We start from the raw sequence: 27,436 nt of genomic DNA, 5'->3' as shown, positions 1-27,436 counted from the left end.
GTTTCCTAATTACAGAGAAGAGTGAAGCTGGAGGGCACTCTCATTACTCAGTGTTGTTTGTGGCAGTTTACACACAACTCCCTGAACAATCTCCTAGGAATTCCACTAGACAGAATGCAGTGAATTGCCACATGCCTGAAGCCTACCTGTTACTGCCAGACAACTGCTTCAGCTTCATGCTTTTACTGGGTCCACTACACTTGTGGCTGTACTGCGGCAGCCCCATTGTGCCATGTCAGCAGTGGCAGTGCGAATACTGGCATGTGAGCAGGTTTGCATGTGTGTGTGTGTGTGTGTGTGTGTGTGTTTGTGGACGCTACCACACATCCACTTATACATCATAATTACAGACACATGTTCCCAATTTGGGCAGAGACATTCTCACGCCAAAGAAAACATTCACAAAGGAAAACTGCCAACTTATTCACATTCATGCAGGGGTCTGGGCCTCGGTCGTGCACATGAGAAAGGGTCTGTACATGGAAAAAAAGTAAAGCAATGAACAAAGGGCATTTCAGATGCTGCCAGCCTCCCAGAAATCCATCGGCAAAGTTAGCTGGCTGAAATATGAGCCTGATACTGAGCATGGGCAAACAAAAAAAGATCAAGAACCCATAGTCACTCTGTAGTAGTATAAAAGAAGTGCAGAGGAGATCAAGGTTATTTTATGGGCACTGTCAATGGCTGTGCTAGGAGGTGACTCCAGGACACAGAGGAGGTCAATGGCTACATTATAAACTTACTTAGAAGCACAACTAGGTAAATGGCAAAACTGTAGATTGGCAGGGGGACACGATAGCTGAAATGAGACATGGTTACACTGGGAATCAGGGCTTAATCCTGAGAGATGTTAAAGGAATACTTTGTGGAACTGGTTGTTTTAATACAAGGAAGGATGCACATCTGAGGCTCAGTGAATAAAACTGGAGGTGACACAGAGAGCCATTGGGAGTCAGTGGCTAAGCTGGGATGTGATTCTGAGACATGCTGACAGTTACTGTATATGCTGGGAGATGACTTGGTGACACATGTTAGGGTCAGCATCAGAGGGGCAAAAGTGGCACCTGGATACTAGAATTATCTGTGGCTATCCTAAAAAGTGACTCAAGTGTGCAGTGAAGGCTACTGACTAAACTGGGATATCACTCAGGAACATACTAAGAGCTACTGGCTATGCTAGAAAGTGACAGAGGAGCTTTACAACTGTCAGTGACAGTTTAGGGAATTTATCTGAAAACATGTAAATGACTTGAAAGCAAGTTAAAACAGAGACACACTAGGAATTACTGAATGTACTGAGAAGTAAATCACAAGCACAATGCAGGAACAGGTAACTAAACCTTGAGATGACAGAAGGACACCTAGGTCAACATTGTATGCGATAAAATGTGACTTGAAGATACCAAGACTCAGTGGTGAAAACGAAAAATAGCAAAAAAACAACTGGTTCTGCAAAACTACCTTTAAATAAAAGCAAAAGTGTGACAAGTACCAGAGAGGTCTGATAAACTAACATGCTAATGGAGATGGGGGCTCCAGCTCAGTTTCCACTCAGTGTGGTGACCAGACTATTTGCATGAGGCCACAGGAGACTTTGTGTATACAGCTGCCTTAATGTTTTTGGCTCCTCCCATCAGGAAATGTCCCCTGTCTGACAAAGAATCCATGACACTTTATTTGATGTCTAGAGAGGTGCATGTGAGGAAGCAGCCTCATTACTACACCCTTCCATGCCATCTCTCCAATTCACCAGGATGTGCAAAGCCACAGGAAACCTGTACACAATATTTTACAGACAAGAGACCATTAGAACCAGAGAATCTTATCTGCCCATCATGTCCTACCTCTCTCACACTGGGGCCCAGTAAAGCCGTAGACACAGGCACAGCGGTTAGGTCCGATACAGCGTCCCCCGTTCTGACAGCCATTTTCACAGACAGCTACCAAGGAAAAAAGAAAAAAGAAGTTTCAGATAGGCTCCATCATGTCTTCCTTGTGACACCAACATGATCCTGTTATTCACTTTGAGAGGTTTTCTCATTGGTCCTCAAATACATTATGAAATAGTCCTTCCTGAGTGTCTCTCATACAAGATGATTATCTATATAAATAAAATTGTAATCTGATTTTTTGTTTCTTCACTATTAATGCAAAAACAACTGAAATGATTTTCACAAAAGTTTGTATGTGTGTTGCTCTTGGCCCAACTTAAAATACTGGCTATGTATCATATCAAGAAGAGGGGTTGTAATGGTGGTTGCAGCCCAAAACTCAGTGCCAATGTGGGGATTACAATTCCTGTCAGGCAGCATGAGAACACTACGTTGCACTACCCGACATCACTACCCTTTGTTTACTTCATTTTGTCCTAGCATGCCTCTACATTTTCTTCTCTATTACCTTTGTCCCCACTGCTTGACACAACTACCCCTCTAACGTGCTCCTCATGTGATTTTCTGTGCCCTCTACTTTGTTTCTGTTATTATCCCCTTTCTTCATACATAACCTCTTATCCTTCACTTCTGAGTCTCTTACCCATGGTCACTCAAGATGCCTGATGAAACCTATTGGTGTTATTAAGTTCATTTTTTCTGGTAAATGTATATTGTTTTCTTCTACTGTAGCTTTTAAAGGGCATTCCACTCTCTTCTGAGGCCTAGAGGTTTCTCTAAAGTGTATCCTACTAATTTTGATTTACTTACGCTGCCCACAATGTGTTCCTGTGTAGCCTTTTTGACACGAACAGGAGTCTTCATTGCAGCTACCTCCATTCATACAGCGGACATTACAGGACTGCACTGTGAAGACAAGAAGACAGAATTAGTCTCCCAGATGAAATGGCCTCTTCTGCAGTGGGACTGGATAGTTCACCACATGCTATCATGAGGTTTCAGAGAGTTGGCCTGCGTCTGATGAATATCCAAGGCTGGACATTTTCAGTAAGCAATTGTGGAGTTCACTGGAACCTACACATTACATCAAAAATGACTGAGGCCTGCTGACTCTGTGGGACTGGAGCCACCACACAGAGGGACAGTACAGTATATTTATGCAGCCAGATGGACTCTGCCTTACCACTAATAAGATCCACATGCTGGCTGTGTATTCACAGATGCTTCGAAGAAGATACCGATTGTGGACAATAAGGGGAGTGGTTTGGTGAGTCAGCCCAGCACAGCTACATCTGTATTTCACTACAAGTGGAAAAGCTATGCTTTCCACATGAAAAGATGCTTAGCTTACACGCCACTGCCAGACACTCCACCCCCCCAGTGAGGTCATCACAGACAGACTCGGACCTCAGCCCATTGAGAGGCGCTCAGTCATCGCCTCTTCCATCTGGCCAGAGGAAAACAGCAGAGGGCGGGTGATAGACAGGAGTAAATGCTCCTCCTCCCATTCAATGCTTTCCAGACCTCAGAAACTCTGTTGAGGAGATCACCATCCGCCAGGCAACGGAAAATGACTTAATGGGGAAGGAGAGGCCACATTCCAATAAAGAGACAGAAAGAGAGGGAAAGAAACAAGAAGATAAAAACAAAAAGCAGGTCTTACCTGCCTGAGCACCACAGCTGGGTGAGAGCTGCCCATTAGAGCAAGTACACATGTTGGGACGTGAGCAGAAACCCTCTGCACATGTGTTCCTGCAGATAGCTGAGAATGAGATGAGAAGGAGAACAGTAATAAATTGAGGAGGCAGAATTTAAACAACTGGCTGAGCACAGCAGGATACAAGAGTTCAGCTTGTCTCCAACAGCCACTGGGTAGCCATCTAATCACTGGCACATAACTTTACACTTAGTGTTTCTTTCTAAAAGAACTTTTACAACAGAAGTCAGGAAAAGGAAGTGGGGTTTTTATTTAGTTTGGTGTTAATGGATATAGTAAACTGTGGCTAGCAGAAACTCATTCTGAAAACAAAACCATTCTAATCAGCCAATGGGAGGTCACACTTACGCACGATGCACTGGTTTCCTCCTGGTAAGGTCTTCCATCCTGGACAACAATAGGAGTGAAACCTTGAACCACACACATTGGGGCTGTAAGGTAGAATCAGAATAGTGAAATTGTAATGAGATTCTCTGAACACTGGCAATGAAGTCATAGCACCAAACCATAGAGTCAACATCTTAGAATTTAAAAATCTCAAGGAAATTCACAAAATGCAGACATATCAACTCAACATCTTATAACACCATGACCTCACTTAGCTTCTTGGATGCAGAGGTCCCACCAGCTTCCCTGAATCAGTTAATGAATGCAGCGGGTCTACTGCCTTCAGAAACAGAGTAACTCAATTAGCTTCCCCAAATAATCATTTTGTGAAATTGCAAGACCCCAATCAACTTATCCAAATTCAGAAATTCCAATCAGATTATGTTGTCCAGAGAACCTTATCAATTTTCTGAACACGTAAATTTCTGTTAGCTTCTCTGAGTAGAGTGAGACCCCAATTAACTTTTTAGAGCACAGAGATCTCAATCAGATGCTCTGAATACAGAGGCTACATTTAATGTTTCTGATTATATAGAAACACTTCCTCAAAGCCATTTAATCCAATTCAGAGTCATGTGTGGGGTGGGGACAGAACCAGTCCTGTAGCACTGGGTGCAAAGTGGGCAACACACATGCACACACCTACACTTGCACTTGGGTTGATTTAAACTTATGAATTTACAAAAACTTTACATGGTTGGGAATGTGGATAGAAGACCTGAGTGCCCCAAGGGAAAATTGCACTGGTGTGTGGATTTGGGAGCAGGCAGATTTTATACAGATGACAAACAGTTGTTGAATTCAAACCATGGAGAATGGATCCATGAAACAACATTGTTAACACCATTGAGCCAATTTGCTGCCTTGCTTTTCAGATTACAGTGTCCAACATTTTTTTTTTATATACCATCATTATAATATGCTTCCAGAGTGCTTAGATTTCAATCAGTTACTCAGAACAAAGGCTCTGCCCAGCTTATTAAATACACAGACCTCATTCAGCTTATCAAATGCAGAGGTTCTAATCAGCCACTCAGAATACAAAAACTCAGTAAATTACTTAAATCATGAGATCTCAGTGTCAATGCTTCATAATGTTGAAATGCCAGTCAATGTCTTAAAACAAAGAAACCCAAAGCTAATACTAATAGAGAGCCTTCAGCTTGCCTATTAAATACATAGGACGGTTATTGTCTGCAAATGCAGAGGCCCCAAACAACTACTTAAAATTCAGTGATTCCAAAGTCTTCTTAAAATATCCATCCATCCATCCATTATCCAACCCGCTATATCCTAACTACAGGGTCACGGGGGTCTACTGGAGCCAATCCCAGCCAACACAGGGTGCAAGGCCACAAACAAACCCCGGGCATGGCACACACACCCACACACCAAGCACACACTAGGTACAATTTAGGATCGCCAATGCACCTAACCTGCATGTCTTTGGACTGTGGGAGGAAATTGGAGCACCCGGAGGAAACCCACACAGGCACGGGGAGAACATGCAAACTCCACGCAGGGAGGACCTGGGAAGCAAACCCGGGTCTCCTAACTGCGAGGCAGCAGCGCTCTTCTTAAAATATAGAAAGTATAATAAATTTCTTGTATATAAAGATCCCAGTTCTTTGTTTTTCATACAGCTTATCAAATATAAACACCCAGTTCACTGATCAAAAAGACCCCAGTTAGCAACTTAGACATCAGTATTTACTACTATAATATAATAAATTAACCTATCAACCCTTCAACCATTAAAACTCAAACCAGTTTCTTAGAACTGTTATTAAGCCCCTATGTAGCCTCCCAGAGAAAGCAATCCCATTTAGCAATGGATCCATCATATATAAAATTTCATTCATCATTCACCAACATTGATATTGACTCCTCCAACAGAATGTTCAATTCACTGTAGCTACTAACAGTTACAAAATCTTTGTCAGTCCCTGAGACAAGATTTAAATAAGAATCTCAAAAATAGATTCTTATTGTTCTCAACCATAACCACAATCAGTGTCGCAGGCAAAAACAAAATCATGTGGCACACAATACCTTTCATAAATTAAGATGTTGATCAGATTTTTTACAGTATCAACATTTCTCTTTACTTCTTAGCAGGCATATTATATTCCACTCCTCAGAAAGCACTAACTCAGTCAGCTTGAGAAGTCCAGATTTTCTGAATATATCTTCAGAATACTAAGGCCATCTCTCTGTCAACCATAAACAGATCAAGAATTACATGATTTCCTTAGAACACAAAAAGACTAATTAGCTTGTCAGTTATCGATATGCATATCTGCCTCATATATGCTGTTCCAAATGAGTCCCTCAAACACTGAATATCCAGTTAGTTTGTAAAGAAGGGTGTGAACTCTTGTAACTCTTCCATAATCAGTAACCCAATGTGCCTCTTATACTCTAATAAACCAATAATTATCCCAGACATTGAGGCTTACAAGAATTTCTAAGAACAGGAACACAAAGATTATCCAATCACCCATTAACATAGCAAGAATTCAAGTGGCCCTCTACACCAGAGCCCAATCAAATTCTCTAAGGCATAAAGACGCCGATAAGAGTCACTAGTCCACTCCCATGCACACAAAGAGGTAATTATGCTCTCAGAGCATTAAGAACACAAGAGCATTAAGACTATAATCAGTTTCTCAAAAGATCATTAATACATTTCTTAGAATATCAACATATAAAGACACTTTGTAAAGTATCAATTACTTAATTAGTTCCTCAAAATACAAAGAGCCTTATGAGGTATTCATAACAACCAGGAATCAACCATCTTACTAGCCATGCACAAAAAATCAGTTTCTCAAAACAGCAAGATCTTATTGTATACTTATGAATACAAGACATCCTAATGAGCTTCTTAGTGCAGGATGAACTGAATCAGTTTGTCATAAGCACAAGAACAAAACCAGCTTCAGATACTGTGAAAAAACAAATCTGCTTCTCCCAGTATCAAAGATACAACCAGGTTAATAAGATCTGATGATGTCAAATCCCATAACCATTACCTTACCAAGCAATGTAAAACCCTACGTTACTAAAACCACACCTGGGACACCCTGTGGTGCATATCCCTCATCACACCATATGGCCGTCTCCTGACTCCACCCACTTTGGGGATACTTCTGTTTATTCAGGTGCATGGGATTCCAGCCGTCAACAGACACTTTTGTTTAGCACACTTGCATATCTCCTCTAAAAATTAATACATAGCAGAACAAAAAAAAAAAAAACTAAATTATCTGCTCTATTGTATAAACATATGAGTGTCAATTTTAAATATCACTCCTAGGACTACTAGCTCATTTTACAAGGGATTACTTCTGCTTCTGTCATGCTGAGCTTTCTCATAAGCTGGGGTTATAAAAGCCTTAAACAGAATTCTCTTAATGCAATCATCTCATATAGCATATTTTATCCATTAGCATTTCAGGTCCAAATCCATATGAACTTTTGAAAACCATTCTCCCCCATTTGCACCCTGTAATACTGTGTACAACTCAGAGCCTGACTGAAAGTATTTTGTAGTTTGCTTTGGGCAATACAGAGGCTCAAGGTTTAATAGAGCAGACGGGAGATTTCTTTCGTCCAGACATCAAAGCTCTGTGTGAAGCAGGAGGAGAAAACCCTCAGCTAGCACTGTGAAAGGTCAAAAGGCCACCCCATTGACACCTGACCCCTTACTGCTGGCTCTACTTTACTGGCCCGCTGCAATAACAGTCTGTACCATCCTGCTGATGGGAATGCCAAGGATTTTTACAACACCACACATCATCGCCACCTAGCTGTTTGTAATCTAAATATAAATGATGTCTTAATAATATCTCAGCACTATTTAAATAAAAAAAAAAAATCTGTCTGGAGCCGTAACCATCACGTAAGGCTATTAGCTTCAAAATAGCTTTAGTTCTTTGCATTTCATAGGGCATTAGTTCTGATCCAAAGAAAGAATGTCTTAAAGCCACACATTCATTCCTAAAAGGGAATTTTTTTAAGCACCTATCTTCCAAGATACTCTCTCACCCTTGACAAATTGACAAGTTTATCCCTGTAAGAATAGCCCACATCCAAAAAAATCTTTCTTATAGCTCTAGAAACCATCTGCAACTTGTGGTTCAGAAATGCGGTATTCAGTTTCCGGTTAATACTTAAGTACTGTGAAGGCCTTTTAGAGTAGTAAAAACATTTCTCTACTTCTCTGAAAGAGAAAATCACATTTGCTTGCATATGGTAGTTTGCTGTGATAGTTTGTTAAGTTTTAATGTAAGAGCTACTTTGACATATCCTTACCCCCAACCCATTTTCTCTAATAATTGGACACTTTTTTAAAGAGACATCCACTTTAAACCAATTATAATAATTGTCAGATTTGGAAAACACCAGGTTTCCTCATTTTTAAAATCCCCTGTTGTGATGTCTATAGATAGAGAGTAACTGTGTGGTTACTACAGTCCACCACCATCTGCTCAGTCTCCATAAGCATTTGATTTGCGCAGATACCCTAGTCTTATCATTGCTAACATACACTCTTAATTACAATACACAAGCAACCTGGCCCCTGACCCACTCCAGCTGTGGAGTGCCATCTCAGCTCAGCGTCATTCTGCAAACAATATAAATTTGAAAGAAAAAAAAAAAGTTCCATCCCCGTCCCTCAGCAGGACAACTTTTCAGTACTTCTGCCTGGGCTCAGGAATGTGCCGTTGGGATATTTTTTCATGACTGGGTCACCAGGTCAGTGGGCCTCTACCCAGAATGCAACATTTTGTTCCAAGGTGGAATGGAAGCTCCAAGAGACACTGAGGACCACTTCCAGTTGCCCTCCCTTCCCCGATAAATGTGGGACAGTGGGGCATGGTTGTCTGCATCTCATTAAGGGATCACTTTACAGCTGAGCTGCTGCAGCTCAGGAAGTCCAGTCTGAAATGTTATAATAATGCAGTAAACTAAAGAGCAGACACTCTATGCCACGCAATTCCTGCTTGGTAGCTCAGCCAACAATGCACTTTAGCTAGCAATTCATAACTTTAAAAACAGTGCAGATCAGCAGTATTTCTATATGAAAAACAAGAAAATTATCTTTATGGAATTCCAAAGGTTGAGCTGCAAAAGCTCCTTTTCCAAAAGTTAGATTCACTTCAGCAAAAGAAAAAAAAATTTGATGGGTTTCAGTCAAATCAATCAGGCATAGACAATAAAAACTGAAATGATGGTACTTACCCACGAAGTGATTCCTGGCCCCTGCGTCTCACACGGTTAGCAGCATCTCTTTCATCAATTCCCACGGAGAATCTGCTGGCTTCGTAGGCCCCATCTCCCAGAGAACGGGGTGGTTGGGCTGAGGTCCAAGACACCATTGTCCAAACAAGGACTAACCTCCTGAACCAGGAGGTCCACATGGCCACCTTTGGGCTACTTCCACAATCACACAGAAGTCAGCGTCCGCTTGAGTTCTCTCAAACCTCAGTTCCAATCTACTTTTGTTGCCCTCCCACAGAAGAGTCCCAGGGCTGGCTGGCTGTAACACTGTGGAAACAAATATTGGCTGAAATTACAGGAAGCTGCACAACGTCCAAAGCTCATTTCATCTGAAACAAAAGCCCTGTTCCCAACCACAGCCCGCTAAGCAAAGCCACAATACCATCTATGAATTTGTAAAGCAAAACCTATACTGTCAGAAATGGAGAGAAGCAGCACTGAGATACATGTCCTGCCATACTCCAGTTACAGAAAGCAGGACTCCCCATGAGATTGTCTTGTAGGCTGTTCTCATTCCATCTCCATTTTTTTTTAGCATTACCCAACCACTGGACGTTGTGACTAAGTGTTCTTAATTTCTCTCTCTCTTTGTTTCCCTGCCTTACTTGGATGTTTCATGACTAAAAACCATACAATGAATCGTCAAAACATCAAGAAGGATCAAATAATGGAAAACAGCCCTTACTTCAAAAATCCAAAAGATGCCCAATACACACACACACACACCCTGATCCCACTCCTACATGTCAAGTACCACAAGCATGACTCCCATTACTTTACTTATACAAAAACAAAAATCCCCTAATCCCCCATTGCCAAATCCTGCTGACCTCCAACTCCCAGAACAATCACCAGGCAGAGGTGCTTATGTTGAAAGAATTATGGCTTTGGGTTGTGGAGGATGACAAGAAAGAAATTGTCTTTGGGTTGTGGTGGCTGGCAAGAAAGAAATTATACCTTTGGGTTGAAGTAGCTGACAAAAATGATCCAGGCCAAATACAAAAGGCGGGAAAAAAGCAGAAGTCTTGGGAGGAACTACCAATTAAGACAGTATGAGATATGGCAATGGGAAAATGACATAAAGGAGGAGAGAAGTGATATGGAAAAAGAAAAAAGAAACATAAAACTGGAAAGGTGGCACACTGGCACAAGTCCTTTATCTATTACTTATCCATTTCCCATCTGCACTAAAGTGGAAACGCAACAGGCAGTTTTAAGCGGGTGGTGTTTCGTGGGGGGGTGCTAGCTAGAGGGATTTGGTAAAGAATTTTTAAAGCAGGCATCTCGAAGGCTGCCGCCAAACAAAGAAAGACAAATAAACCACAGTAAGAAGTGTGCACGCGACCTTGAGCACGGTGTGCACGAGAAGTGAAAGCTGCTTACGGGATGCAGACACGCACTCGCACAGACAGACATGGACTCGCACTCTCGTGCACTCGTAAAGACAGACAGACAGATACTCGCACAGACAAGCGTTCACTCACGCGTCCAGGCGGATACGCCGTCATGCACTCGCAAAAGCCGACACGATGCTGCCCTCGACGCTTCTTAACTAGCAATCCCCGCAAAGCTCCTTCACATTTCAGAGTGGCACTCCGTCGGCACCTTCGCCACGCAGCGCTCGCCCATCCATCCCGCTCTACCCAACCCCCCTTCCTCTTTCCTCTCATCTCCAAAAGTCCCCCATATCTCAGGTCGGGATGGCAAGTTTACCTCGGGACGATCGCAGCTGCACTCGGCTGTTGCTGTGGATCCGTGAGACTGACTCGAGGAGAGTTAATAGGACCCCCGAGTGAGAAGTGGGAAAGAAAGGTCTTCCCAAAATTGGGAAAGGGGAGGGCCTTTTGTGCACGAGAGGAGGGGGCACTGCATTCCAAGGCGGAGGGGGTGGGGAAGCAAGACCAGAGGTGCCCTAGTGGATACGGAGCAGAGTATCCCAGCTAAAAGTCTGCGGACTTTTGATCTTGTGTCAAGGTAGGAGGGTGTGTGCCCTGCTCAGAGGTATCTAAATGGCACGGGAGTATTCCGACTGGCACATGTAGCTAAAGGTTAGAATCGATACCTCAGCAAAACATAATGAAGATGGACAGGAATAGATGCCAGGGGGGGGAAATATGAGAAAAGGTGGCATCTCAGGACAGTAATAGAAATTCGGAATTTTAGTAAAAAGAAAGTGCTGGGACGTTGTAGGAATTGCATGTAGTATAGCTCTTTAATTTATTTATAGCTATACATTTATATTTAAATCTATACATTTTCTGTAACCTGTTTGTCCAATTCAGGGTCAGGGACACTTACCGCTTATCCAACAGCATCAGGCACAAGGCAGGAACCATTCTTGGATGAAATACCAATCCACTGCCAGGCACACTCACACACAAATCTATACTCACCCAAACAAAGCAAATTTAGGATCATTAATTAACCTAACATACACATTTGAGATGTGCAAGGAAAACCTAATTAAAAATGTTCACACTGCAGTGTACTGCTGTCCCTGCATTGATTTTTCCTGCCTTGTGTGCTATCTGGCTGGATTTGGCTCCATCCTCCCTAAAAACCTGCTTCAAAGATGGATGAATGGATAGACAGACATCTTAACAAAAGGGACACCACAGCTTTATTCATTCATCGATTTAATTCATTTTTCCAAACAAGCATATTCCAGAATGGGATTATAGGGAGCTGTAGCCTACTTCATAGATAGATAAGGTTAAATCTGTTTTCAGTTGAAATGAAGACATCACTGAGGTGAAGGGGAGGAGATTGGAGACATTCCTGAGGTAAAGGGGTGAGTGTGGACATTAAATGTGTTTTAAGTCTTTTACGGGTTATTGGAGGCTCTTAATGTTAATGTAAGGAAACACAGTGTTTACAAGAAATCATGAGACCGAAGTAGGCATTTCAAAGGTTAACTTCAGGCGCTGTGGACATTGGAGATGCTCAGTAATGAAAGAGGCCATACTAATGAGGATATACTGTAGGTTCAGTTGAAGAGGTCCTATATGCTGTTTGTGTCCTCCAAACGTTGACCCATGTTGAGCTGTGGCCAGGGTTGCCAGATTTGCAAAATCACAGATTGTGATAGCCACTATTTTGAGCAACCAAAAAAATAATGGATAATTTGAATTAAATTATAATTATAGATATTTAAACATGTATTCAGCGGGTTGGAAAATGGTTAATCTAAACATATAAGTAAATGTAAATAAGTACATATATAGAAAAGAACATATATAATAATATATATAAAAATACTTTTTAAAAATCACACTTATATTAAGTTAAAAAGTGTACTAAAAAGTAAAAAATAAGGCTCTCATACATCACTTATAAAATAAAAGCTTGGATGCTTTTGCTAAGATTTTATTGATTAATAAAAAGTGCCTATGCTTTTATTTTTGCGAGTGATGTATGAGAGACTTATTTTTTACTTTTTAGTACACTTTTTAACTTAATATAAGTGTGGTTTTTAAAAAGTATTTTTTATATATAAAACTGCTCAAAAAAATTAAAGGAACACTTTTAAAACACATCAGATCTCAATGGGAAAAAGAAATCCTCCTGGATATCTATACTGATATAGACTGGGTAATGTGTTAGGAACGAAAGGATGCCACATCGTTTGATGGAAATGAAAATGATCAACCTACAGAGCCCTGAATTCAATGACGCCCCAAAAATCAGAGTGAAAAAATTATGTGGCAGGCTAGTCCATTTTGCCAAAATTTAATTGCAGCAACTCAAAATTGTACGCAGTACTTTGTATGGCCCCTGTGTTCTTGTATACATGCCTGACAACATCGGTGCATGCTTCTAATGAGATGACAGATGGTGTTGTGGGGGATCTCCTCCCAGATCTGGACCAGGGCATCACTGAGCTCCTGGACAGTCTGAGGTGCAACCTGGTCGCATTGGATGGACCAAAACATAATGTCCCAGAGGTGTTCTATTGGATTTAGGTCAGGAAAGTGTGGTGGCCAGTCAATGGTATCAATTCCTTCATCCTCCAGGAACTGCCTGCATACTCTCACCACATGAGGCCAGGAATTGTCGTGCACCAGGAGCCACTGTACCAGCATAGGGTCTGACAATGGGTCCAAGGATTTCATCCTGATACCTAATGGCAGCCAAGGTGCCTTTGTCAAGCCTGTAGCGGTCTGTGTGACCCTCAATGGATATGCCTCCCCAGACAATCATTAACCCACCACCAAACTGCTCATGCTGAATGATGTTACAGGCAGCATAATGTTCTCCATGGCTTCTCCAGACCCTTTCACTTCTGTCACGTGCTCAGGGTGAACCTGCTCTCATCTGTAAAGCACAGGGCACCAGTGGTGCATCTGCCAATTCTGGTTTTCTATGGCGAATGCCAATCGAGCTGCATGCTGCTGGGCAGTGAGCTCAGGGCCCATTAGAGGACATGGGGCCCTTGGGTCACCCTCATGAAGTCTTTCTGGTTGTTTGGTCAGAGACATTCACACCAGTGGCCTGCTGGAGGTCATTTTGTATGGCTCTGGCAGTGCTCATCCTGTTCCTCCTTGCCCAAAGGAGCAGATACTTGTCCTGCTGATGGGTTATGGACCTTCTATGGCCCTCTCCAGCTCTCCTAAAGTAACTGCTTGTCTCCTAGAATCTCCTCCATGCCCTTGAGACTGTGCAGGGAGACACAGCTAACCTTCTGGCAATGACACGTATTGATGTGCCATCCTGGAGAAGTTGGACTACCTGTGCAACCTCTGTAGGGTCCAGGTATCGCCTCAGGCTACCAGTAGTGACACTGACTGTAGCCAAATGCAAAACTAGTGAAGAAACAGTCAGAAAAGATGAGGAGGGAAAAATGTCAGTGGCCTCCACCTGTTAAACCATTCCTGTTTTGGGGGTCATCTCATTGTTGCCCCTCTAGTGCATCTGTTGTTAATTTCATTAACACCACAACAGCTGAAACTGATTAACAACCCCCTCTGCTACTTAACTGACCAGATTAATATCCCATAAGTTTCATTGACTTTATGCTATACTCTGATTAAAAAGTGTTCCTTTAATTCTTTTGAGCAGTATATATTATTTTCAACTTTTTAGTTTTGGCTTTGTTTTAGTATAATTTTGTAATCAATATTTTAACACTTCCTGTAATATTGCTATCCATTACAATTGGTGAAATATTTAACTATTCTTCATATGAAAATTTCATTTCTTAATTAACATGGATTAATTAATCAATTAGTAAAAGTGATTCCTGAGTCATGTATTGTCATCGGAAGTGAGTAAGTGTGCAAAATTTCAAGTCATTTGGACAATAGGAAGTGGATTAAATATCGATTACAAGATTTGTACCAGACAACAAACAGGTGAAGTTAATATAAGCATGGTAACAATAATAAAATAGTCACAGAATAATCACAATAGTACACTTTAACTAATCATTTGCAGCAAACATACAACAATAAAAGTACACAACATACACAACACACACACCTTTCAAATACTCGGATTCAGCTGACAGTTACAAATTTTCTTCATAAAAGGTGGTATGCCAAGCTGTCTACAAAAATTTAGCAAGCCTGTTTAACTAGATTTTATTTCCAAATTCAATTTTTCTTTCATCGGGAGTTTCAAAGTTAATGCAGGACTTGAGATTTGTCTGTTAAAGTCAGGACAGTCCCACTCAAATCAAGACGTCTGGCATCCCTGGCTGTGGCACACTCACTTTTAGCACCTTCTCAAGTTCATCATAGTTACATTTAGATCCATGATGGAATTCACAACCTTTCAGTATGCATTACCAAATGTAACCATAAACAGACTTTATTCAGTAGTTTCCACATTGTACTAGAAGTAACTGGCATACATAGATATCCGCAGTGCCAACTGAAACAAAGCAATATTTTCAATTAAGTTCATAGATGAGCAAGCACTTAAAGGTGTTCAGACAGGCACATTCATTCTTTGGATCCCAGGGAATGCAAACAAAAGAAAGCAACATTAGACCTTCAAGTGTGAGGACACACAAGAGGAAACGGGTGACAGCAGCTGTACAAGTGGCTTGACACTCAAAGGAGCTGTGACACAACAGATGATGAAGCCATTCGACATTCAGGCTACCTACCCCTCCCCATACCGAAGACCACCCAGGTTTGTGTACAGTAAACACAGACACAGAAGTCCGAGCAAGAAACTGCCCCCCCCCACCCCCCACACCCTGGTAAAGAGCACATCAGAGACCTTTTGGCTGAAGGATGGAGCACAAGAAAGAATGTACTGACATTGCTGACTTTTTGCTGTGGTGAGGCTGCCAATAGCATCCAAGGTTGGAACTTAAGCAATTACTGTACTCTGAGCTCTAGCCTATTAATCCAAAATATTTAGGCTCAGGCTGGTTGAAGAACACCAGATGGACACAGCAGCATCCGGAGCAGCGATAGTATTTTATAAATGGTAGAAGAGGCAGTCATTTGCCATTCTGGAAGTGTCACATACTGTATGCTGCACGTGAAGCCTTGGCTTTGTCCTCTGCTGTGCCCTATATGTGGATAAACAGTGGAACCAAGATTAATAACACTAGCCAGACTCCGTGTTTCCTAGATAAACAAAGAAAAAAGGAAAACATTTTCTCTGCAAACAGAACCTGTTTTCTCATAGCAGCCAAAAAAAGGTTTGGGCCATCCTAGTCTTGGCACCAAACACAGCACTAAGCTCCTTGTAGTCTGCATAAGGTGTCTGTTAACTTTGTACTCTGTTGTGAAGAACCTAAATGTTGTGTCTCTATTATGATCATTGCAAAAAGGCATCTAATGATACTAGTAATTAAAACAACAGTAATAATAATAATAATACTAGTCTTCATCAAAATCCTCCATCAAAAGTCAGTGTGCTTTATAGATTTATGTGTACTGAATCAATTTCTGAAACTGGAATTTCTCTACCACAAACATCAATTGAGTGAAAAACACAATTTAAAAAAAAAATGTTGATTTTTTTTTTTTAAAATAGGTTGTTAGTTTAATGGCTTTAATATTTTTTAGTCAGTCAGTCATTGTCCAGCCCACTATATCCTAACACAGGGGTCTGCTGGAGCCAATCCCAGCCAGCAAGGCAGGAACAAATGCCAGGCATGGCACCAGCCCACTGCAGGGGACACAAACCAACACACCAAGCACACACTAGGGACAATTTAGGATCGCCAATGCACCTAACCTGCATGTCTTTGGACTGTGGGAGGAAACCAATGCAGAACATGCAAACTCCACGTAGGGAGGACCCGAGAAGCGAACCCAGGTCTCCTTACTGCGAGGCAGCAGTGCTACCACTGTGCCACTGTGATGAGCATTTTGAGCTGAAAAATGACAGGTCTTTTCATTTTGCATTCTACTTTAGGAGGAAACAACCCAAACTGAAGTACACATTTTGTCCTCTAAGCCAGTATTTTTTTCTCTCTTCTTATTCCTTCAGAAAAGCTAGGAATTTATATTTACAATGTTAGAAAGCAAGCTGCATTTATATTGCCTTGTTTAAATGTTTTTTACAGAAAATTGCATGGTTGGGTTGATCTATCCATTGTCATTTTCTTGGGAATGCAAAGGCAGTAAACTACAAGGAGGAAATTGAGAAGCTTCTCTCTGCCTACCTCGCATTTAGGTGTGACATGTCCTTTAAAATCCATTTCCTACACTCATATTTGGATTTGTTTCTCCTGAGTACATTGGAGCGGTCTCTGATGAACATGGGGAGAGGCTCAGTCAGGACGTCACTCAAGTGGAAAGTGGAGTCACTCTGTGTTAGCAGACATGTGATGGTCATTCCACTGTAAAACACATTCAGACAATTATAAGAGAGAAAAAACTACCAAGTGAGTACTCTTTCGAAGTAATAATTATGCATATATTTAAAACAAGTACATGTGGATTTTTTTAACTTTTTCAGGTCTAAATAACTGATTTTAAAAATATTGTTCTTCTCTATAGCAGTGTTTTATTCATTTTAAACTATCATCTCCCAAAATCTGGATGTGATAGAGCAATTCTGTTGCCTGATTTGAATTTAACATTGTCAAATCTATAAATAACATGAACAATTTTTGATGGGAACCGATTCAGAATGGTCATTCTGTGCCTGTGTCTCTCATCACATGCTGCGATGAACTCTGTACAGCTTATGAAACTCACTCTGGAGACTTCTCATTCTTTTAAAGCATGCTAGGCCTACCTTATATAAACCCCACATAAAATGTGTTGTTGCTAATCATGATAAGTCCCACTAAACTCTCTTCTCTGTTCCTTAGATACTCATCCTTCTCCAACCTGGAGTTGTGCCACTGTCTAATAATAAAACCCTACTCTGTGTGGGTGTAGGTGTGGGTGTGGCTGTGATCCATCCAAGCACTCTGATTCGTCAGTTTGGCTTTTTGGCTCAGTGCAAGGATGATGACACACTACTGTAGAGGAGCAAAGTTCTTTTTCTGATTGTGGTGATGTTTTCCTATATTTTTCAATAATGTACTTAAAATGGAGCATTTTAAAAACATCAAGGCAAATAACATACTGAGCTGCATTAGGGTGCTAAATACTAACGAGGTGCCACCCTAGTTGCCTTCAAAGACAGGAAGTATTTGCAAAAATACAAATGATGTTTTCACTTCAAGAGCAAGAGAGTTTGACACACACAAGGATACCGAGGAAAGGCAAAGGAGGAATGCTGAGGGCACATGTAGATATTTAATTTCAAATATTTAAAAAATTATTCTGTAAACTTGCCTTCAGCAGGTAACGTTGCTGCCAATAATAATGAATTAAGAATTGAACTGGTAACACATTGGTTTAAATATGTAATAGTGATATTGACAAGTGTATAGAGTACAGTGAAACTTTGACGTACCTAAAGTAATTCTAGTCCCCCTACCTAGACACTTTACCTTTTATGCCTTCATCCCCAGACCCTCCAATCTCTGCACAGCGACTTCATCCTAACAAGTCAAACCCAAATTAAGGATACACTTCTACTGTACTATGTTTAGAAACATTCTCATCCTGGGTGGCACATTGGTTAGCATTCTTATCTCAAAGCCTTGTTGTAAATCACAGTCTGATGTCAAGCCGTTGTGGATCTTGCTTGTTTATGTCCACACTCCAAAGGAATGCACGTTAGGATCATATGTGTGAGTGTGTCTATGAGCATGACTTGTGATGGACAGCTGTCCCATTTAGGCTTATTCCCTACCTCCTGCCAGAGTATACTAATGCTTGATACAAGGATTTAATGTAAAAAGCAGGTTTAAGAAATGGGTAGATAAATTAGGAGTCTCAAGCACTAAAGAGTTTCAAAGCTTGTCCCAAACACTTCCAATAATCCCCACTAGAGGGGGATATCACTGTAAACCCCAGCTAGTAATAAGGTAAGCACCGAATCTTTAAAAAAAAAATCAGTATGCACAAAAAAGTATTCCAATCACATTAAAACGTTGTAGAGCAAAAAGGCGAAATGGAATTGCCTGTTAACAAGAAGACAATTAAAAGGAGAACAGAGTCCCAATACACAATCTAAACAGAGTGGTTGAGGGTCAGAATTCCAAAATATGCAAAATGCACAAACACAGCAATACACAAATAACTCACCGACTCCAGAGTGCCTTCACAATAAACTGTGGGAGACCCTATGGATTTATAGGGTGGGCAGTTCCTGGCAGTGATTGGCAGGTGGCGCCACCTCTTGGAGGACCACTCACAAAACACATGGCACATAACAAAGGCATGAATGTATATAAATAGACAAAGCCTAAAATAAAGAAAGATTCACACATTCAACATAAAAAAAAAACTCAAAAATGAACAAAAGAGACATCACACATGAATTTGAACCCCAGTCGGGGAGGAACCATGGCTGAAACATGACACCTTCTTCTTAATGAGTGCCCCCCTTGTCTCTTTACAAGCTCTAACATCGTTGAATACCTCATTTTTCTCCTTTACAAATATTTTCAGTGCATTGTTTCTCTCTTTAATATTGTAATTGTTTAGTAAAAAAAATTCCCCCCTACCCCCACCCTGTGCATATCCCTTGAGGACAGGAAGGCGACTACAGAAAATGTTTGCTGGATGCTTATCTTCACTCCAGTCCTAGCAGACACCTTGAGGGCCTGGGAAGTCATTCCAGGGAATTATAGGCCAGGGATCATTTAGAGCCAAAAAGGGAATGGTTTGCATTTTCAAAGACCATTAAACCCAGATGGGGCAGAAGGGTTCATTTTGGCACTGGTCACCTCTTCTCTTGACAGAACAACCCAGAGGGAGCTGTGATGGGAGGAAAGGAAGTGAGGTCACCTGGAAAAAGTCATCGCAGTTCAACATACCAGTGCACTCAGTGACTGATTAGGCTCAGGGGAAGAAATAAGCTAACACCATACTAGGACGTGGTCACATACATACAGTGCTTATACAGAACATGAAGTTGGAAAAGTTCCCTGGCATTGGACCAGAGCAAAAAAAAAAAGCTAGTGAAAATATCAGCAAAGTCGGTTGACTCATTGGGTGAAATGTCAAGGACAGACAGAGAGACCATGAGAGTGGCCTTATTGAAAAGGAAACCAAGCCCTCTTCATCATCTCCTCAGAGGATTAATTCACTCCCTCTGCCAGACATTTGGAATCTTAACTGGTTAATGGTTCTTCAGTTCTGACAGGTACATCTAGAGCAGGATGCTACTAGTCCCCCACCACCCCAATCATTTGAATTTCTGGTTTCTACCAGATGCTGTACCCACTAGGGAGGCTTAGAGCATTAAGCTGGTGTGGCATTGTGGGTATGTTAAGCAAATGGCAGGCCTGGCGCATGGCAACTTTCATTTACGAGTCAAACTGACACTAGCAAAGCTTGTTAAGCATGTTGAAATGCGGCTACGGACTGTACAGACCCATTTCCTGGAACTCTTAACATCCCTGTAAATGGTAAAAGAAAAGAAAAAAAAAAAGCAGCCATTGTAACAGGATTCCCAGAAAGCTAAAAGAATGCTGGAGTCGCTAACAGCCTGGCGGATAATGGCTTTCACATGTGCTGCTGCTTTCATTTTTAAAAGTACATCAAACATTTAGTCTCTTGGGAATCCGAGAAACGGCAGGAATTTATTACATACAGTGAGGCTGCTGTCACACAAAAGATCAGCCGCCTGCTAAAACCACGTTTGGAGAGGCCAGAGCGGCTCCGGAGTGTGACCCAGTCTTTAGATTGTGTGAGAGTATGGGAGAGAGACAGAGACAGAAAGTGAATGAGTGTGTGTATGTGTGTCTGTGTGAGTGTGTGTGTGTTTGATGGATTAATCAGCCTGAAAATGTGCAAGGGAGAAATGCAGCCTGAGTGCATGTGGTTTCACAAGCCTGATAAAGTATGTATAAAGATGCATGTGCGTGTAAAAAAAGGAGACCTAGTACAAAATGGATGAAGCGTGTACGTGTCTCAGTATTTATGGAACAGAATGTGAAAATTTATGGAAGAAAAGGGTGTTATGTGAAACTGAAACAATGAGTGCATAAGTGATTGAAAGTGAATGCCTTTGATGAAATAATGAGCATGTGCTTATCTAAAGGAGAAATGGGGAATGAGTGTGTGTTTGTGGATACTGATGTAATTGAGAGCTTTAATCATAACAGTATGCATGAATATGTATGTGTGTGTTTGAGGAAGTCAAACTGATGCAACATGGAGGATGTGTGCCTTAATGAACCAGAATGTGAAAACATCTGGAACAGAAGCATATATGTGAAAGTTTGTGTGAGTATGTGTTAATATGAGAAAATAACTCATAAATAATATGTAAGTGAGAACTGGCATGTGAGTGCATGTTAGAATGAATACATAATAGAGGAATTTATAGACCATTGTACGGGTTAGATGTGGGTTCCTGCTTTGGCATTTCTGCCAGTTACCCCTCTGCTGGAGTCATTGATTCAGCTGCAGGGTTGTAAGTTGGAGGCTACCATTCCCAGATGTTTTGCCCCCTACTCCAGTACATCTCCTGGTGGGTGGTGGGGAGGGGGGGCAGTAGTGCATTGGGGGAATCGTTTGCAGCTGCCTTTATAGGGATGTTCACCCCCCCAAAACGTTGTCCTTCCCCTGAAGGCACAACCAGTAGCTGGCTTTCTCTGCTTCCTCTCCCAGCTTCTTTATGGTGTTCCACTGGTCTGACCCTGTCATGCCAGCACCATGGAGGAGTAGAACTAGTGATCTGCTTACAAAGCCCCAACATTCAAACTCTGTGGGGTCAGGCCTTCCAGACAGCATCTTGGCACTCTGCTGCCAATTCTTTGTACTTGAAATGTTTTCTTTTATGCACTGTTATTATGCTGTCTTCTCAGAGGTTGGTAAGTTTTTTCACGAGGACCTTTCTTTATACTGCTGACCACATAATAAGGTCTGGCCAGAGAGTAGTTGTTATGATCTCTCCCTGGAAGACCAACTGCCTTCTGATGTTCACCAGCATCTGCCACACTTTGTCCTATCTGAGTATGGCATCTGTGTTCCATGCAGGTGATTGTGATGCACTGCCCGGCTTGATGAACATTGGAAGGGTGGGTTTTGCTGCTTCTGGGGTGCGGTTTGCTGCTACCTTACATCTCTCCTGGTCCTAAGACTGCTTTTCCAGGAATTGGTCATGACGCCACCTAAAACATCCCTTGGTCAACACTCCCTTACATCTTGATAGGATATGCTTTAAGCTTGCCTTAATATTGCCATACGGCTGGCAGCCTATGTCACTTCAAAACCATCAGGTGAGATTCCAGGGGCATGAAAGGATGTTATAGGCTACCCTTACTAGAAAGCTGAGACTGGTTTATAGTGTCCTTCAAATGTCTGCCCAACTAATTTGTCTCTTCACTGTTGCATCCCATAAGGTCCAGGATCCCTGCCAGTGCTGGGATTATATATGTGTTTGTGAAACTATATGTGGAAACTAATGAAAGAGAAATAAGTATGTACATGAGAGTAAGTGAGTGAGTATATGTGTATGTGAGAGAACCGTGCATAATTTGAGTAGGAATCTCACTTTGTATTGTGTTTGTGGGCTTAAATGAGTGTTAAAGGACTATGGGAAAATAGGTACAAAAGAGGAATGTGGATGCTTGAGTTTTTATGAAAGTTATTCAATAAAGGAGTGCTTCGGTGAACATGTACAATATTAGTGATTATTATATGTGAATAAGTGGAAATACGTTAGTGATAGTGTGTTTAAGAAACTGCGTATAAGGGTGTATAAGATGATTGAATGAACAAGTGGGGAGTATGTTGGTGTGTAAGAAAGTTGAGTGCACATTTATGAGAGAGAATGTAATAGTTTGTATATTCATGAGTGTTTAAATACAGAGAAAGAAACATAGTGTGAGGTCTCCAAAATAAGCCACAGAGCAGGCCAGAATAGGCTCACCCCAACACAGCCAGTCCCCCAACTGCTAAATGCAGTCTTCAGCACAGACAGGCCTAAAATATGGAATTGGTTTTAAACTTTAAGTATACAAAGACAGACCCAGAAATGCAAAATGCACTACAAGGTGACGGGTGACCGTAAACCTCTGGCTTGCGAAAATAAGAGCAATGAAGAATCTTTATTAAGATGAAGATTTATTAACAAAACAGAAAATTCTACAAAATGCTCAAAAAAGGATTTGCCTAAAAGGCACTCCAAAGCAAACAAGTCCCAATGCATGGTCCAAAGGCTGAAATGCAGAAAACAGAGAATATAAATCACAATAACTAGAAAATCGTTAGAAAAGGAATATTTACAAACGAATCCAAACAAACTCAGGGATCCACTGCTGGGTATCTCTTTCTGACTCCAATATAAAACCAGAAGGAAGATGCAGCAGCAGTGATGTCAGAGTGGCCACGCCCCCTGGGTCTCCACCAGATTGGTAAGAGCTAGATTTAGACCTAGAGGAAGACCCAACACATGAGAGAGACATACACACTAGCAGATACATGAAGTCGCATGTGTTGAAGCACAGTAGTCAGTAAGCAGACGCTGGTGTACTCAGTATGGGTGTTGTGTGAAACAGAAGAGGATTAGGCAGGTCACTGATATGAGTCAGTGAGAAAGAGATGGCCCAGATAGAGCCATGCAATGCTTTAACAAGATGCTAGTGGGCAGGTAAACCTCTGGTCTACAGACTGAAAAATAAGTGAGACCAGGGATGAAACACCTAAGGTGGCAATAAATACTCATTGCTGGAAGACATGCAGTCCTTCTTGACGTTTGTTTAGTCAACTGAAGGCACCATTAGAGGAAGCTCTACCCTGGTGTGATTAAAATAACAGGAGAGATACTGTGAAATATTTAAATGCTTCTTGGTTTTGGCTAAAATGACTCTGGTGTGGAGTTTAAAGCTACTGTACCTCAAAGGCAGATATGAAGTTAGGGGTTTAAAGTCATATAACTGGGAGAGGCTGATGGAGAACAGAGTCAGAAGGAGAGTAAAGTGAACTATCAGCTGTTGGGTGGAAGAAAGACCAGAGATGACGAAAGAGAGAAATATGCGGTAAGAAGAGATGAGATTTTGCATGTATTATAATGGACACGTGGACATTTAGGGAAGCCCACATAGACTGTGAGGTTGTTGGTTTGGTGTTTATTTGCCATCTTGTTATATTTCCTGTATTTATATCCTCTTCTGATGAGTTTTATTTTATAAAGGAAACCATGTTTACCTTTTGCCTTATTTTTAAATTTCAGGATGCAGAAGGCCACCATCAGAATGTTTGTGCTTATGTGTATAAAAGCAGTGGGTATACATGTGAAAGGGCAGAAATAACATCATTTTGACATGCATGGGGAGCTAAATGTGTTTAAGAAAACTGTGCATTTGAGTGTTTATCAAAAAGTGGCTATAAATAAATGTGTCTTACGTCATGAGTTTGTGTCAGAAATGAAATAATAAACTTCAGTCTATGTGAGATTTGCAACAGAAGAACTGTGCATGAGAATGAACAATCATATCAGCGTGTGAGTGTAAAACGAGAGAACCTGGGGAGTCTATGTGTGCGTATGAAGAAGGGAAGGAGTTGAATGTCTGAACTTTGATTCTGTGCGTGTTTGTGTGTCTGTGCATGTGTCTGTTTGACTATGTGTGTGCTAGGAAGTCTGAAGAGGAAATATGTGTGAGACTAAGTCCATGAAGATTATCATCCACCCCCATAAGCTCAGTCAGACAACCCCCAAATGTGTTAAATCTGATCTCAGGTTTCAAAATGGGTGGGTATATAAGGGGAGGGGGGCACAATATGGAGTGGGGGGGGGGCTTGTGACAACAGCTGTTTTAAGGCTCTTAATACACAAAAGACATCTGCCTTGTTCAATTGGTGCTGCACTTAAAGAGCTTTAGACTAAGAAAATCCCAGTTCAGCTCCCAGCTTAGTACTCCCTCTGCAAGATTTGTTCATTTCAGGCCCTTACTCCTCATTTCATCATCTCATCTCTCATTCCATTATTAGTCCTCTGCACTTCAGATGTACTCAGTGATTACAAGTAAAACACTAAAAATGTCCCTTCATTCCAGCACCAGTGAGCCATAATTTCAACCACTCACTTTTCATTCAAAGTGAGCAATTGACTCTCAGTATAACTTTGAGTGATTGTCTCCACTGTAGTCGAACTCCAATAAATGACTTCCAATAGGCCACTGAGACTAGTTGACTCCACTCCACTTTATTAATCCAATGGGGAAATTCAGATGCATACAGCAGCAGAAACATAAAAAACAAGGATACAGACTCAAAGGACAAATAATACAATCAATCAGTCAACTGATAAATAAAACTAAATAAATGTTTGTTGTGAAGATATTTTAAAATGAACTTAAGAGTACATCAAGAGGAAGCATCGAATTGCCTGATAGCAGTGGGCAGAAAAGATTTGCAGAGTCGCTCCTTAGCACACCATGGTGGAATGAGTCTGTGATTAAAAGCACTAAAAGAGAGTGCCTCCTGGAGGGGATTTGCTTTCATGATGCCATCCATACCACCATCCTTTTTCCCACAACAGTCTCCAGTGTGTGCAGGGTTTACCCTGTGATGGCACAGGATTTCCTGATATGTTTGTTCAGCAATTGTGCTTCTTTGGTGCTCAGGTGGTTTCCCCATGGACCACAGTATAGAACAATACATTGGTTATTATGGACTGGTAGGACATTTCCGGCAGCTTGCTGCACACATCAAAAGACCAGAGTCTTCTTAGGAAGTACGGTCTGCTCTGGGCCGCTTTCTACAGTGATACTATGTTGTCTTTTCTTTGTCTGTTTTTTCTTATTCTTTCCCAATGAGCCTCTCAGAAAAAGAGCCTTAAAAATCATTTCAAATATTAATTTCCAGTGGAACTCCAATACATAACCAGTATTTCCAACTCAGCCACTGAACCTCAATATAAATTTGATAAGTTGCAAAACCAATGAACCACTGACTGGCAGAGTCTTTCCAAAGCATGTTGAGTTTCCTCTGGGCTCATGCATTATCTCCCAGTGGAATTCTTACAGGCTTCTTCCATTCCCAAAGTGTACCTTCAACAAGCTGCCTTTGCTCCCAGCATGGCCACCAACAACCACTGTATCACTAGAGCATTTTAACTCCACTTTAAGCTAGGCCATATTCTCTCAGTGTTTCAGTTTCTATTTGTATGGCACTCTTTACTGAATGTAGGATCGGAGCACTATAAGAAGTTAACAGGTAAAGGACAAATTGCATATTTAACAAATTACACAATGCCTACACATAACGATTCAGATGTACCCTTATGTTTAACTCGTAGCAAAACAAAGCAATTTCAAACTGATTAACATAAAGGGATCGTAACAATACAAGCTCATTAATATTACTGTTGAGATAAGGCCTTTCGACAATGGCGGAAAGGGAAAAAAATATACTGAAAAAAATAAATTTGTGGCCAAAGTCAGACATGGTCATGCTAAAACCCAAGGCCAACTGGTCGTTCAGTTCCTGGGCTTTCTATGGTATTATAGAGCAGAGTCCAATTTAGCTAGAATCTGACTAAAAAAGCGTTAAGGGCCAGTCAAATGTTACATTAAGGAAATTGTTGCTGATTTGTCCGGATCCCATTAGTACAGGCCAGGGTACACTGTGGACATTATTTGTGTTTTTCTAATAATTTCACTGCAGTTATTTTTGTGATTACTGGTTATGACTCAACAGGTGGCATGGTGGCGCAGTGGTAGCATTGCTGCCTCACAGTAAGGAAACCTGGGTTCGCATCCTGGGTCCTTCCTGCATGGAATTTGCATGTTCTCCCTGTGTCTGCGTGGGTTTCCTCCCACAGGAAAAAAAAAAGAACTGGGATCTTTATATGCAAGAAATTTATTATTATTTCTATATTTTAAGAAGAGCACTGCTGCCTCGCAGTTAGGAGACCCGGGTTCGTTTCCCAGATCCTCCCCGCGTGGAGTGTGCATGTTCTCCCTGTGTTTGCGTGGGTTTCCTCCGAGTACTCCGGTTTCCTCCCACAGTCCAAAGACATGCAGGTTTGGTGCATTGGCAATCCTAAATTGTCCCTAGTGTGTGCTTGGGGAGTGTGTGTGTGCCCTGCGGTGGGCTGGCTCCCTGCCAGGGGTTTGTTCCTGCCGGGACCCTGTGTTGGCTGGGATTGGCTCCAGAAGACCCCCATGACCCTGTGTTAGGATATAGTGGGTTGGATGATGGATGAATGGATAGTTATGATTAATTTTAAACATGTCTTCATTTGTTCTTTTTTGATTTGTGGAATTAGTATTTTACTTTATGTTTTTTCGCTTTGTTATTGTTTCTCATGAATGCTGCTGTGTTGTTTGTAACTAATAGTGCTGTTATTAAACCACGAGAACCTGAAGCTCAATTGCACCACGGCATTAGAGCACAGTAGAGCAGAGCAGAGTATATGATTTTGGAAAACAAAAAATGATTTCATTCACACTGCAGCCCAAGTCCCATTTTTTCTTTTATACAGTGTGTGACACAGATCACAGAAAGTGGGATCAACAATGACAAACGACACGGAGGCACAACTTTCCAGAAAGGATTTATCCTGCTTTTGTATCCACTGTTTTGCATCCACAATCTGGACATCCTGCCTTTACCAGTCCTTTTTTATTTTTGCAGGTTAACAGGCTTCTATAGACAGAGATGTTTTCTGT

At 41.4% G+C, this 27,436-nt stretch overlaps 1 protein-coding gene across 1 annotated transcript in view; it reads right to left on the bottom strand.

Moving 5' to 3' along the window:
* The window catches only part of fbn2b (fibrillin 2b), a 46,318-nt gene extending 35,217 nt beyond the window's left edge, over positions 1–11,101 (bottom strand). Inside the window, exons 1-6 of the mRNA XM_039766780.1 lie at positions 10,996–11,101; positions 9,244–9,549; positions 3,958–4,040; positions 3,556–3,654; positions 2,703–2,798; positions 1,845–1,940 (exon numbers count right to left, since the gene is read on the bottom strand). Coding sequence (XP_039622714.1) covers positions 1,845–1,940; positions 2,703–2,798; positions 3,556–3,654; positions 3,958–4,040; positions 9,244–9,422 — 553 coding nt within the window. The 5' untranslated portion in view covers positions 9,423–9,549; positions 10,996–11,101. The remainder of the gene's footprint in view (positions 1–1,844; positions 1,941–2,702; positions 2,799–3,555; positions 3,655–3,957; positions 4,041–9,243; positions 9,550–10,995) is intronic.
* Between the last annotated feature and the right edge of the window lie 16,335 nt (positions 11,102–27,436).

Source organism: Polypterus senegalus, chromosome 10, assembly GCF_016835505.1.
Source record: "Polypterus senegalus isolate Bchr_013 chromosome 10, ASM1683550v1, whole genome shotgun sequence".
Lineage (NCBI taxonomy): Eukaryota > Metazoa > Chordata > Cladistia > Polypteriformes > Polypteridae > Polypterus > Polypterus senegalus.
This window is presented reverse-complemented; position numbering and strand designations above follow the sequence as displayed.